The 14,012-nt window shown below is 39.9% G+C and overlaps 1 protein-coding gene across 1 annotated transcript in view; it reads right to left on the reverse strand.

Annotated features, from left to right (window-relative positions):
- The window catches only part of LOC121293054 (hyaluronidase-5-like), a 61,885-nt gene that overhangs the window by 23,408 nt on the left and 24,465 nt on the right, over nucleotides 1–14,012 (reverse strand). Inside the window, exons 3-5 of the mRNA XM_041215646.1 lie at nucleotides 7,012–7,982; nucleotides 6,693–6,782; nucleotides 1,540–1,576 (exon numbers count right to left, since the gene is read on the reverse strand). Of these exons, the coding sequence (XP_041071580.1) occupies nucleotides 1,540–1,576; nucleotides 6,693–6,782; nucleotides 7,012–7,982 (1,098 nt within the window). The remainder of the gene's footprint in view (nucleotides 1–1,539; nucleotides 1,577–6,692; nucleotides 6,783–7,011; nucleotides 7,983–14,012) is intronic.

Consider the following 14,012-nt stretch of genomic DNA (forward strand, 5'->3'; position numbering starts at 1 on the left):
TGTGCTTCTAGATGTTAGTGGTTGTGAGTTTGGAAGGTGCTGCCTAAGGAGCCTTGGTGGGTTTCTGCAGTGCATCTTGTAGATGCTGCCACTATTCCTTGGTGATGGAGGGAGTGAATGTTTGTGAATGGGGTGCCAATCAAGTGCACTGCTTTGCCCTGGATGATGTCAAGCTTCTTGTGTTATTGGAGCTGCACTCACCTAGGCAAATGGAGATTAATCCATCACACTCCTGACTTGTGCCTTGTAGATGGTGGACAGGCTTTGGGGAGTCAGGAGATGAGTTACCACAGGATTCCTAGTCTTTATTTCCAGTAGCAGCTCTGGGTCAAATTGCAAGCTTGTCCCAGATTGTAAGTCTTCCATTTATCCATCACTGTCATGTATATTTCTTTAATGTCCCAAAGCTTTTGGGATGCAACAATCTGCTTTGAAGTGCAGCGCTAAACTACATAGCTAGGCACAAACTCTTAACACAAACTTATAAAGATTTGACCCCCTGACGGAAAAGAACACATGGAGAAACATGTGCAACTGAACAGAGCATTGGTGACACCGCACCTAGAGAACTGTGTAATTTTGATTTCCTTACTTAAGGATGGATATACTAACATTGGAAGCCGTTCAGAAAAGGTTCATTAAGCTGATTCCAGGGATGAAGTGACTGTCCTTTGAAGAAAGGTTGACCCTATACTCATTGGACTTCAGAAGAATGAGATGTGGTCGTATTGAAACATCTAATACTGAGGGGGTTTGATAAAGTAGATGATGACGAGAGGATGTTTCGCCTCATAGGGAATCTAGAACTAGGGGGCACAATTTAAAAATAAGGGGTCTCCCAATTAAGATGGAGATGAGGAGGAATTTCTTCTCTCAGAGGGTTTTTAATCTTTGGAATTCTATTCCTCAGAGAACAGTGGAGGCTGAGTCATTGAATCTATTTAAGACTGAGTTGAAAGATTTTTGTTGAGAGTTATGGGAGAGCAGGAAGGAAAGTGGCGTCAAGGCCACAATCAGATCAGTCATGATCTTACTGAATAGCAGAGCAGGCTCAATGGGCCAAATGGCCTACTCCTGCTCCTGTTCCTAGTGACCTTATGATAATACAAATATTCTGAAAATCCATACTTGGGCTTCACTAATCAGAAAATGCATCCCACTGTTAACTATTGAGGCAAGAATAGCTCTTTGGTATTACTTAAGATTCTACTGATAGAAATGAGATGATCTGTTATTTGAAGAAGAAAACCTTGCCCACCAAATAGCATCCTTAACATTCAAATAAGGCAGCATTTTTTTTTCAATAAGATCCAGCCTGGATTGCATGCTTAAATTCTGGAGTGGGATTTGAACCCATGGCATCATGGTCCTAGTAAGTATAAACTGATATTTACCACAGGGAGTTTTAGCTTTGACTAGGAACTGACTTCAGATTGACAAACTCAATTTTGGAAAAAGCAATCATTAGCGAGAAAGGAAGGGTTTTTTGTCTCAGACATTTCTCCCTCTTTTTAGGTCAACCTAATATTTCCTTCCTACCTTGTGAAGTAACACCCAATCTCTGTATGGCAGCTTTCTGCGGGTAGAAGAAAGATTTAGTTACGCAGGTCCTCAAGTTATAAATGTGCACTCAAAGAGTGCATTTTAATATTCACTGGTCCAGAATCACTACCCTGTGATAAATTACAGATATGTTAACGTACAGTTGTCCAAAGAGATTGAGCACATTTTTGAATAATCCATAATCAGTTCAATGGGAACTTTATTCTGTATGCTACTTGCACACTGACAAAACTCACTTAACTAAAAGGCTTGAGTGATATGATCCACATGAATCAAACATGCAACATGTAAAATCAGGGTCTCACACTCAAAAGGCTGAGTTAATAGGTTGATCAATCATTTAAAGTACAGGCTATCTTGTAATATCTAAGGACAAAAACATTCACATTTGTACACTAATTGAACTATTCCAGCAGGTCACTGATAAAGTATGCCCTGTGAGAATCCAAGTTAAGTTCTAGCTGCATACATTAAAGCAAAATATATTTAGTTGGACAGAAAGAAATTGAATACATTTTTAAAAATCACATTTGATGCATGGTATAAAGTATACTAAAAATTATGCTAAATAAAGGGGCAAAGTGAGCATACACAGAGCAAGCATAATTTTGGGAAGGAATAGCTGAAGTTAGATTAGCTGAAGTTGACTTAGTAGAAATTAGGTTAGCTGAAGTTAGATCAATTATGTTTGATTTAGTGGATGATTCTGTATAGAGATTTAAGTCGATGCAATTGTCAGGATTAACACAGGCATCCAGTTCGGTGATATAGTTTACTATGTCACTAGCAGGTTCACATTTTTGCCCCGCGTAGCACTGGCAAGTGAACTTTTCTGTGAAGAAGAAAATATCTTCAAAGGAAGCTCGTCCTATGACTGTGTATCCACTGGCATTTCGAATGATTCTGAAGCTTGCAGGGTTCAAATGCAGGTAATGGGTGGAGTCCCAGTTCTTGCGCACACATCGCCCTTTCTTCTGGCACAATATTTTACTGCACAGCCTTGCTGCAGATGTCACATTAACAATATAAGGATTCAGGATTTCCTTAACATAGTCAGCAGCAGCCAGACACACGCTCTGTAAAAACAACGTGGAGTCACAAATGGTTTCTCCCAGGTCTAACAATGGTAGATTATTGATGTACAATTAACATCTAGTAAAATACAGACCTATCCTTGTGTTACTGCACCCAGGCAGTTTGAGGCTTGAGCACAGATATGAAGTTTATTTGTTAACCTCGCCTGCCTCTTTAAGGTACCTCTTCAAAGCTGTGAGAATCAAGGTTAATTTATAATAAAAACAGAAAGTGCTGGAAAAACTGAACCAGTCTGGCAGCACCTGTGGAGAGGCAAACAGAGTTAATGCTGAGTCCAATATGACACTTCTTTGGACTCTTCTTCTTCTGAGTTCTGCCAGACCTGCTGAGTTTTTCTAGCATTTTATGCTTTTATTTCAGATCTCCAGCATCTGCAGCATTTTGCTTTTACTTGAGGTTAATTTGTAGTTGCTCATTAATACCTCAGTTGCATTGCAGATTATTAAATTGTTTGCAAATTTCCACCTCTAGATCAGGGTTTTTTTTTGTTTTTTTAAAAGATTGTTTCACCTCTGTAACTAAATGCGATGCCCAGACACAAGACTTATTGCTTTTGTCTATGATATAAAAATAGTTTATCTAATTATTGGCTTTATTAAAGTCCTCATTATATCTCAGTATCATACCTTTCATACAAATTATGCTATTTTATCTCCAAATTTCTAGCACTTGACTGACCCTTATTCAAAAGTATTCCAGCATGATGAAAATTTCTTCTAATAGGTTGATCTGCAAATATATTAATTGTAATTTGAATTTATTTCTTGTAATTCACTCAGGTAAAAATAGTCCAACTAGAAAATAGTGATCTAATCAATTGAGAAAAATATATTTTTAAATTGATCACTATTCTTTTGGCCCTCAATCTGATGAGACTAACTAATGTTTTTAGCACATTTAAAATTGAAAATTAGATATTTCACAACAGCATGATTGAACATATCTGTAAGGGTGTATTTTGTGTCTGTGAGCACCTTCACTATTGCTTTACATTTAGACCTCAGCTTTTCTTATAAAGCCAGTACTTGAAGTTGAAATCTTGACCTACATCAGTTAGCTTCATGAAATCATACACTGAACATATACAGAATTTCCCATTGAACGTCAGCATTGTCTCAATGTAAGTGCCAGACTGACTCACAACTGGAAGGGTATATCTCCTCTGGTGTGAGAACTTCAAGTTTCTTCTGCATCGCAAGGAAACTGCTCCATCATTAAAGTTAACTACATACTTAAACTGGCATATAATCAAGGACACTGGTTTACAGTTTCCACACAAATGTGCACAGAATTATGGGATTTGATCAAAGTACCATGAACACTTCCATGATGTTGTGTATTAAAAATGCAATGTTAATAAAATGTAATCAATAGCTTAAATCAGGAGCCCAGGTGACATATTTCAAGTCAGGTGAGATAAAATAGAACAGATACCTGGAACTAAACAATAAATATTTATCCAGATTTTAGGCAGGGGGATGTATGCAGCAGGTGACTCAGGGGTGTATGCAGCGGGTGACTCAGGGGTGTATGCAGCAGGTGACTCAGGGGTGTATGCAGCGGGTGACTCAAGGCTGTATGCAGTGGGTGACTCAGGGCTGTATGCAGCGGGTGACTCAGGGCTGTATGCAGCGGGTGACTCAGGGCTGTATGCAGCGGGTGACTCAAGGCTGTATGCAGCGGGTGACTCAAGGCTGTATGCAGCGGGTGACTCAGGGCTGTATACAGCGGGTGACTCAGGGCTGTATGCAGCGGGTGACTCAGGGGTGTATGCAGCGGGTGACTCAGGGCTGTATGCAGCGGGTGACTCAGGGCTGTATGCAGCGGGTGACTCAGGGCTGTATGCAGCGGGTGACTCAGGGCTGTATGCAGCGGGTGACTCAGGGCTGTATGCAGCGGGTGACTCAGGGCTGTATGCAGCGGGTGACTCAGGGCTGTATGCAGCGGCTGACTCAGGGCTGTATGCAGCGGGTGACTCAGGGCTGTATGCAGCGGCTGACTCAGGGCTGTATGCAGCGGCTGACTCAGGGCTGTATGCAGCGGCTGACTCAGGGCTGTATGCAGCGGCTGACTCAGGGCTGTATGCAGCGGCTGACTCAGGGCTGTATGCAGCGGCTGACTCAGGGCTGTATGCAGCGGCTGACTCAGGGCTGTATGCAGCGGCTGACTCAGGGCTGTATGCAGCGGCTGACTCAGGATGTATGCAGTGGGTGACTCAGGGGTGTATGCAGCGGGTGAGAATGAATCTTAGTAAAGGGCTTAGGGGACAAATCTCACTTCAGATGATCAGTATCATTGATAGGAGGTGATGATTTCTTTTCTCTTTTCCTCCATGATGATTATTATTCAGGACTTTACACTAGCATTTAATCCTGAGTTAAGTAATTATGGTGTGTAAATTTTTCCTAGTTAATGGCTAACAACATTGTGTATTCAGGAAGTCAAGCTTTTTGAGATTGAATTGGAAATCAGGAATATGCAATACATTTATGCTGGGCAGCAACTGACCATATTTTGACCGACTCCAAAGAAAAGAAAGTCTTGCTTTTCGTGGCCACTGGATGTCTCAAAGTGCTTTACAACCAATTAATTAGGTTTGAAGTGTAGTTACTGTTGTAATATAGGAAACGGGGCAGCCATTTTGCACATAGCAAACTCCCACAAACAGCAGTAAGATAATGACTAGATAATCTGTTTTTGTGATGTTGATTGAGGCATAAATATTTGCCAGGACACCAGGGATAACTCCCTGATATTCTTCAAAACAGTGCAATGGAATATTTCACATCCAACCAAGCAGACAGATGGTGTTGCAATATTGCAGGTATGCCAATGCAGACAAGGGCATGTAACTTTGAGAAGCTGCATAGTGCCATCACAATGACATCACCATGTGTAAGGCTGGAGGATAAAAGGCACAGACTCCATGTTAGATATTCACTATTGCCTGTGATCTTTACTGCAGATGTTTGCTACTGTCTGCGACTCTATCACTAAGACTTCATGTATACTTGCTAAATGCCTGACTCATAAGGTAATCAACCTATGTAACTGTTAGGACCCAGGTGAAATCAAGGCCTGTGCAGAGCTGTATATAGTTGTTGCTAGTAATAAACTTGATGTAATTGTGTTCTACCAGAACCCTCGTCAGACTCAATATCCTGCTTAGTTTCGATAGCATTGAGGGAGATCCCTTGAGGTCTACATCAAGACCCTCAACATATGGGGGCAGCAGACTGTAAGAGACCACGACAGACTCAGTTTAGCATCAAATCTGAAATACAGCATCTCTAACAGTGCAACACTCTGGATTTTTGCGCTCAAGTCATGGAGTGGGACTTGAAGCCAGAACCTTGCACCCAGAGGCCAGAGTACTAGCAACTAATGCCACGGCTGACACATGAAGAAAATACTCAGCTTTGTTTCTTTTCTGAGTAGATACCAAAAGAATAGCATGGACCACATTGAGTTCCAGATTTGTAAACATAAATTATATAATGTAAACTTAATGTAACAAAGAAACACTAGAGTCCTATGCTGTAATATAGGAAATGGGGCAGGCATCCTGTAAACAGTCAGGGAGAAACTGCCTGGACAGTAGTCGATAGAGTAGATTGCTCAGATCAATGGGATACTGGTCAAAGTTCTATAACAGGCAATTCGCTCTGAGGTGAAATTAGTTACACAACACTCCTCCACCCATTTCAAATAGGAGGAAAGGAAAGGGTCATGTGAACATCTGTTTTTAAACTATTTTAACCCCTCAAGACCTAAAGTTGATGCTTATAATAGATCTCAATTACACAAGACACTGGCAGCTATAGCTTGTCCATTTGATATTTTCTTCATTTGTGAGCATGATGAAAGTGTTGACAAGCTATCAAACAAAGCCTGCATAACTTGGTTTCACCCCCAGGTAATGCATTAACTCGCTGATGAATTAGGGAAAGGAAAACAGACTTTGACAACCCCAAATAACTGCAACGCGAACAACATATCTATCACATAAATGGGTAAACATCTAACATATTTACCTCTGTTTCAGTCATACTTAAACTGCCCCAAATAATGAATCCAGCTGTTCCCAGAGCAGCACTTTCCCCAATTGTATGAACAAGATCAATCTGCAAAAACAAAAGTTTGAAGAAAAATAATACAATTTAAATTCTGAATAAAATAATTCCAGATCACCAGGATACTTTTGATTTTGCATTGCATCATTCCAAAAATACCTAAATTTGTTCCTTTATTTGTAATAGTCCAAAACTACAGGAAATTGTGACACTTTAGACCTACTTTGGCGAATAACTAAAGGTTTGTTTTTTTTTCTCTCGTAAGACTGAGCTAACTTACCTCAGACAGGTATTCGGTAGCAGCATCGGTGAACACTGGCCGGGTGTAAACGTACAGAGGCGGTGTGTATTTCTGACTGGAAAGCAACGCGACCCGCTTTGCTTCCTGAACACGGTGACGCACAAACTTAGCTGCAGCGACTGAAGCCTGCAGCATTGTCTGCAGGTAGATGGAAGGAAACAATGCTGTGCTTTCATTCCACAGCCAGAGAAGCTCATTATTTCTTGCTACTTCAATGTCAGGACAACTCCCTGTGTAGTTAATGGTTTTATCCTTGTAGTTGTAATTGTAACAATCTGGATATAAGTAAAAACCCCAGAGGTTGTTTGGTCTTAATAACTTCCCTAATTTTAAAGTTTTTAACATTAGGTCTTTTGCCTGCTCTTCAAATTCATTCTTGGCAATCACAATCATGTCACTCATATTTAACGACTGGTTTAGTTGCTTAACCAGCGCGACAGATTTTATTCTGTAAATATCTTTCAGGTCCCAGTTTCTTATCCACTGAGGCCTCCAGTTTTCCCAGTTTATGACTGCAATTCCAGGAACCACTTTTGAAGGGATGTAGTGTTGAATGTCTTCTACTATCTTCGCATAGTGAAGATCTAAGGGTGCCAGCTGGGGAATACCACCATTAAACGACTCTCCAGTTAAATCATCGTAATATGGGTAATAACCAAGCCTGGTGTGGTAGAATATCGTAATGGGCTGTCCTGTAATAGTTTCTAATGGGCTACCGATGATTTCAAAAAGACTCAGGTCTACAGTAACTCTAAATTTGGTCTCACACAGTTCAATGGGCGCATTCCACACAGCACTGAATGGGGAGTTCTCTATTAGCGGATTCACAGTTTGACGAGGTATTTGATTGAAGCAGGTGGAAATAAGTAGGGCAAGCTGGATAATTGCCATGGAGACAGGGTTGCTGATGCAGCCATGGAGTCTCATTATCGCACTATAGTATTTGTTATCTGAGAGAACAAAAAGGTTTTCAATGTTTAGTGACTGTAGAAGAAAATTGTTCCATCCATCTTCAATGCTAAAAGTACAAAAAGTCCTGTTAGACTAAATAGGGTACAACTTGTCAAAGTCAAAGAAATAAGCTTTGATAGAACTCTAGATTTATAAGACTTTTATTTGGAAAATAAATAGGTCGGGGATATAGGTTGAATTTCTTTCATTTTTACCACTCCAAGCTCTTTTTTAATGTAAAACGTGCAGGCAGTCTGTCCATGTGGTATATGCAGTTTGGGTCTGGGCAATTTCAGGCATGTGTACGCCACACAGCTGCTACACATGAACTTGATGTCAGCACAACATTGCAAGCTTACATATATTGTAAAGCCATAGGACATACAAATGAGGTCAAAGCAAAAAACTGCGGATGCTGGAAATCTGAAATAAAAACAGAAAATGCTGGAAAAACTCAGCAAGTCTGGCAGCATCCGTGGAGAAACAGTGTTAATGTTTTGAGTTTGCATGGCTCTTTGAAAGAGTCATACAGACTCGAAACATTAACTTCGTTTCTCTTTCCACGGATGCTGCCAGGCCTGCTGAGTTTTTCTAATATTTTCAGTTTTTAATACAAATGAGGTGTTTGAAGGTGTATTGCTAGGACGGGCAAGCTGGATAATTGACATGAAGACAGGTTTGCTGGAACAGCTTAAAATTATATAGCACCTTTAATGTAATAAGATGTCCCAAGGTGCTACACAGGAGCATTATAAAACAAGGTATGACACAAAGCCACATAAGGAGATATTAAGTCAGATGATCAAAAGCTTGCTCAAATAGACAGGTTTTAAGGAGTGTCTTAAAGGAGGAAAGTAAGGTAGAGAAGCAGACAGGAGCAGGGAGGGAATTTTGAGTTTAGGGCCCAGGCAACTGAAGGCTTGGCCATCAATGGTTGAGTGATTAAAATTGGGGATGCTCAAGTGGCCAGAATTAGAGGAGTGTGGATACCTCAGAACGTTGTGAGGCTGGAGGAGATTGCAGAGATAGGGAGGGACAAAGCCATGGAAGGATTCAAAAAATAACAATGAGAATTTTAAAATCAAGACATTGCTTGACCAGGAGCCAATGGGCAGTGAACACTGGGATAAGAGGTGAACATGATTTGATGTGAGGAGACACAGGCAGTTGGGTTTTGGATGACCTCAGATTTACGGGGGGGGGGGGGTAGAATGTGTGAGGCCAGCTGGCAATGCATTGGCGTAGTCGAATCTCGTGGCAACAAAGTTCTGAATAAGCATTTCTGCAGTATATGAGCTGAGACAGGGGTGAAGTTGGGCAATGTAATGGAGATTGAAATAGGCAATATATAATGATGGTGCAAATATGTGGTTGAAAGCTCATTTCAGGCTCAACTGTGACACCAAAGTTCCAAACAGACTGGCTGAACCTACTGGAACATGAGAGTGGGACTAATTGGATAACTCTTTCAAAGAGCCACCTCAAGACCTATAAGCCAAATGGCTTCCTTCTATGATTATATGAGAATATAAAATGAGGAATAAAGATTCTAAATACATAAATTTATAAAATTGCAAGCACCATATGCAGATTTAGTCCTATCACGCAACAAAGTATTGATGAAAATGTCAAAATGGAGTGTTTGCCTGCGATTTAACAATGGTGGTGGTGAGGGAGGGGGGTTGGTGGGGTGGAGGGTGGGTGGTCTCTGATACTTGGAACATGTTAGAAGCCTGCAATCTGAACAATCAGTTTATGTAGAGTCTAATCCAGAGAGATTCAGAACTACAATCACAAAAGAATGTTGAAGTTGCTTCAGGGTATTTAAATTCAGTTTGGCTTCGGGATTTCAAATCGGTGATAGTTAACATTGTGGAGACAAGCTACTGGAGAACTATTGCTGAGGATAGATTAACAAGAGTTATACCCCACTGATATGTAAATTGCAGTATAATAGTGTGACTATCAGGAAATTATTTGCTAGTAGTAGTGCAGTGAGAGATTTAAACTAGGTTTGTAAAATTCTAACAGCATACTCCTCTCCAATGGTTTTCAATCTTACATTTATATGCAAAAGGTATTATTGCCTCTAAACTTCTGTGTGCTGTCTTAATACTACTCTGGTGTCATAAACTGCCAATGTACAGACGTTGCCTCATTACCTAGGAGTACAAATCACAGTATGAGGGGTCAAGACTATTTTAGTACCAAAAATCAAATAGAACTTTGCATGCTTAAAATGTATTTCAAGAATATTAAAATAAGAAATACTTTCTATAAGACAACTGGACAAATGTTTTAGAGCAAATCAGTTATTTTCAGAAAAATAAATTCAGAGTTTTATTCTTAAAAAGGGAAATTTTTCAACAGCTTGAACTTCAAAAAAGGCAAATTACACAACAGTTCACTGTTGAATTTAACACATGTAAGGAAAACCTTATTTGTAGCAATGTTGAAAAAGTTACTGCTTCTCAGAAGTTCTATGAACATTTTTCTTTTACCAGGAATTTACCAATAATCTGTAATTACAGATTCATCTCTCAATATCACTTCCCTTGAATCACTTACATTCTTGAAGGCTAATTTAGCAGGCTCTTGTTTCCAGGATGCAATCTCCTTTAGGCGGATACTTCTTTCTTTAAGATTCTGAGCTTCCGCCCAACTCTCAGTTCAGCAAGTGAGGTCTAACTGAGATTTTAAAGTAATTTGGCATGTTAACAGTGGGTGGCTTTAAACAGAATTGAATGGAATTGCAGCAGTGAAGCTATGAAAGGTCCAGAAAGGTGTACGCGACAAAGGTAATTCACTGTCTTTCTGCCTCAGTGAAGCAGAACAATCCTGAACATCTTGTTTGATGCAGTGTCAACATGTGGGCCTCTTGTGTTTCTTGCCCCAAAGGTGCAAAAAGTGCCCCTTAAGATCAGTACAGATTTTACAACATCACCTGACTGAACAAAATAGAATTGGCATGTACAAATCCCCCTAGTTTTTAAATGACTTACCTTATTACAATGAGGTCCCTTGTCCATGCAATTACTTAGTTGATCATTTATCCTGGAAGGAGACAAGCCAGTAGAATTTAGCACCTCATGTTACATCCCCAACAGAGTCACACAATAGTTATGGGGGGAGTGGGGGGGGTGGGGAGGAAGAAAGAATCCTTAAAGAATGGGTGATTAACAAAGCCTGACCATTTTCCCTCCCACTGGGAGAGGGAACTTTGTTCTACTTCAGCACAGATAGTACATTTAATGGGAAAATCAAATACATTCTCACAGGTCATGTTTATTTTGTTTAGTTTCTTCTTTAGATGAGGGTAATGTCAAATACAGATAAAGTAATAAAAACAAGTTGAGGCACATGCATAATTAGGAGGCAACATTATTGAAATCAATTAAATAGAAACAATGAAAACACTTTGAACTATCAGTTTGCGAACACACAAAATGCAGTCTGTTTACTTTTTCCAAATTATTTTTATTATTGCATAACTTTCCACAATATTAAAGCAACCAGGCAGATCCAACAAATTCTTGGCTATTTAAGTAGGTTTACTGGAAAACTGAAATGTTAGATTTGTGAGTTTGTTGGATGAGTTTTGGAGTTCAACATTTGAATAAATGCTTTATGCACCTTTAAAATTATATGTCTTGTGCTTCCCAGAAGTACTGTTTTACACAGGTATGGAAGCTGACATCAAATGTATTTCTCAGATCGCACCATGTGCTGTGGAATGATACATTGTCGCTTTGGTACGCTGGTGCAATAGTGAGTGATGTAGCATTCTGGATATACATGTATACATGAACATAATATAGTTCCTAGCTTTTTTTGAATAATATAGCAATATACCAAGAGCTTGGCACTATATGGAGAGGATACATTTTAAACATTTACTCACAGCTCACAATGCTCATACTCACAAAGAGTGCAGACATCCAATACAATTGATAATTCATCATATTGGAGAAGATGCTATTATTAACCCTCACCCTTTGTCCAGTGTAGTCAGGTTAATATTCCAAACACTTTTCACACTTGCATGTATTTTAAAAAACATTCATTTATATAACAATTTTCATGAAAGCACTTTACAGACAATGAAATACATTAAGTGTAGTCACTGTTGTAATGTAAGAAATGCATTGTTTCCTTGCACTTTCCATAAGTTTGAGCTCATCCAAAAATCTGCAGTCAATACCCTAATTCACATCAAGTCCCGTTCAGTCACTACCTCTCAATTCAGTGGATCCTGATCCATCAATGCTTCAATCTCCAAGCCCTTTTTACCAAATCCTTCCATCTCATGCCCCTCCCTATATTTAGAATCTCTGAGCCCGATAACCCTCTGAAATATATGCCCTTCTTCAATTCTTGTACAGATCCCCATATCACTGGAGGCTGTACCTTCAACTGCCTAGGTTTAAACTCTAGAATTCCCTTCCTCTCCACCTCTCCTTACCTCTTTCCCCAACATTAAGACACTTCTGAAAACCTACTTCTCTGACCAAGTTTTTGGTCATCTGGTCTAACATCTCACTTTGTGACCCCCTTTGTGTCAAATTTTGTTTGATAAAACTCCTCTGAAGTGCCCTGTGATGTTTTACTATGTTAAAGGGGCTATATAAATTCAAAATAAAAGCAAAATACTGCAGATGCTGGAAATCTGAAATAAAAATAGAGAATGCTGGAAAAACTCAGTAGGTCCAACAGCATCTGTGGAGAAAGAAACAGAGTTAACGTTTCGAGTCTGTATGACCCTTCTTCATCCCTTATTCTCTGTCCACAGATGCTGTCAGACCAGCTGAGTTTTTCCTATATAAATTCAAGTTGTTATTGTTTCACATTTTCAGAAGGGTAGAAGCACCACTAGATGTGGTGCAAGTTTGTGCTGTATGAAATGGTTTTATACTTATTAGTGCCTTTTGCATAGGGGAAAAGAAGTAAAGTAAGCTGTGCCATGGCTCTTTGAGTCAAGCTGGGATGAATGCCATATTCGTGGTTTTCATGGGCTAGCAAACATACTTTCCGACTAAGGGAATACAATCGTTGAGGTGTTTTGTCCCTTGCCTCCAGTTGCAAAAGAAAATGGTTTCCATATCCACTCCTTCCTCTTGGATCTGTCATATTTTTCCTGCTAAGGATGGGTTCAGCTCTGAGCCCATATATATAGGCCAGCACGGTGATTTTTGCATTTATAATATTATAGACTAGTACAGCAAAGAAGGAGCTATTCGGTCCTTTGTCCACTCCAGCTATTTCGAAGAACAATCTAGTTAGGCACGTCCCTTTGGTCTTTCCACACATCCATGCAATTTTTTTCCTCCTTTAAACATTTATCCAATTCCATGTTGAATGCTAAGATTGAACCTTTATCCACCATCCTATCCAAACCATGTGTTTCATAAGAAATTTTTCCTCATGCAAGTGAAATGCTGCTTCACTTGAAAGGAATATACATTTCCCTCAATTTAGTCCACTGCATTTGCTGCTCCCAATGCAGTTTCCTCTACATTGGAGAGACCAAACGCAGACTGGGTGACTGCTTTGCAGAACACCTTCAGTCTGTCCACAAGCATGATCCAGACCTCACTGTCGCTTGCCATTTCAACACTCCACCCTGCTCTCATGCCCACATATCCAACCTTGGCTTGCTGCATTGTTCCAGTGGAGCTCAACGCAAACTGGAAGCACAGCATCTCATCTTCCGACTAGGCACTTTATAGCCTTCCAGACTGAATATTGAGTTCAACAATTTTAGATCATGAACTCTCTCCTCCATCCCCACCCCCTTTCCAATACCCCTCCTTTTTTCCAATAATTTATATAGATCTTTCTTTTCCCACCTATTTCCATTATTTTTAAATGTAATTCCATCCATTGTTTTATCTCTACCTTTTAGCCTATTTTGATCCCTTCCCTTCACCCCACCCCCACTAGAGCTATCTGTACCTTGCTTGTCCTGCTTTCTACCCTTAATTAGCACATTCCTTAGATAATATCACCACCTTCACCTCTTTGTCCTTTTG

This window comes from Carcharodon carcharias, chromosome 21 (genome assembly GCF_017639515.1).
Source record: "Carcharodon carcharias isolate sCarCar2 chromosome 21, sCarCar2.pri, whole genome shotgun sequence".
In the NCBI taxonomy this organism is placed as follows: Eukaryota; Metazoa; Chordata; class Chondrichthyes; order Lamniformes; family Lamnidae; genus Carcharodon; species Carcharodon carcharias.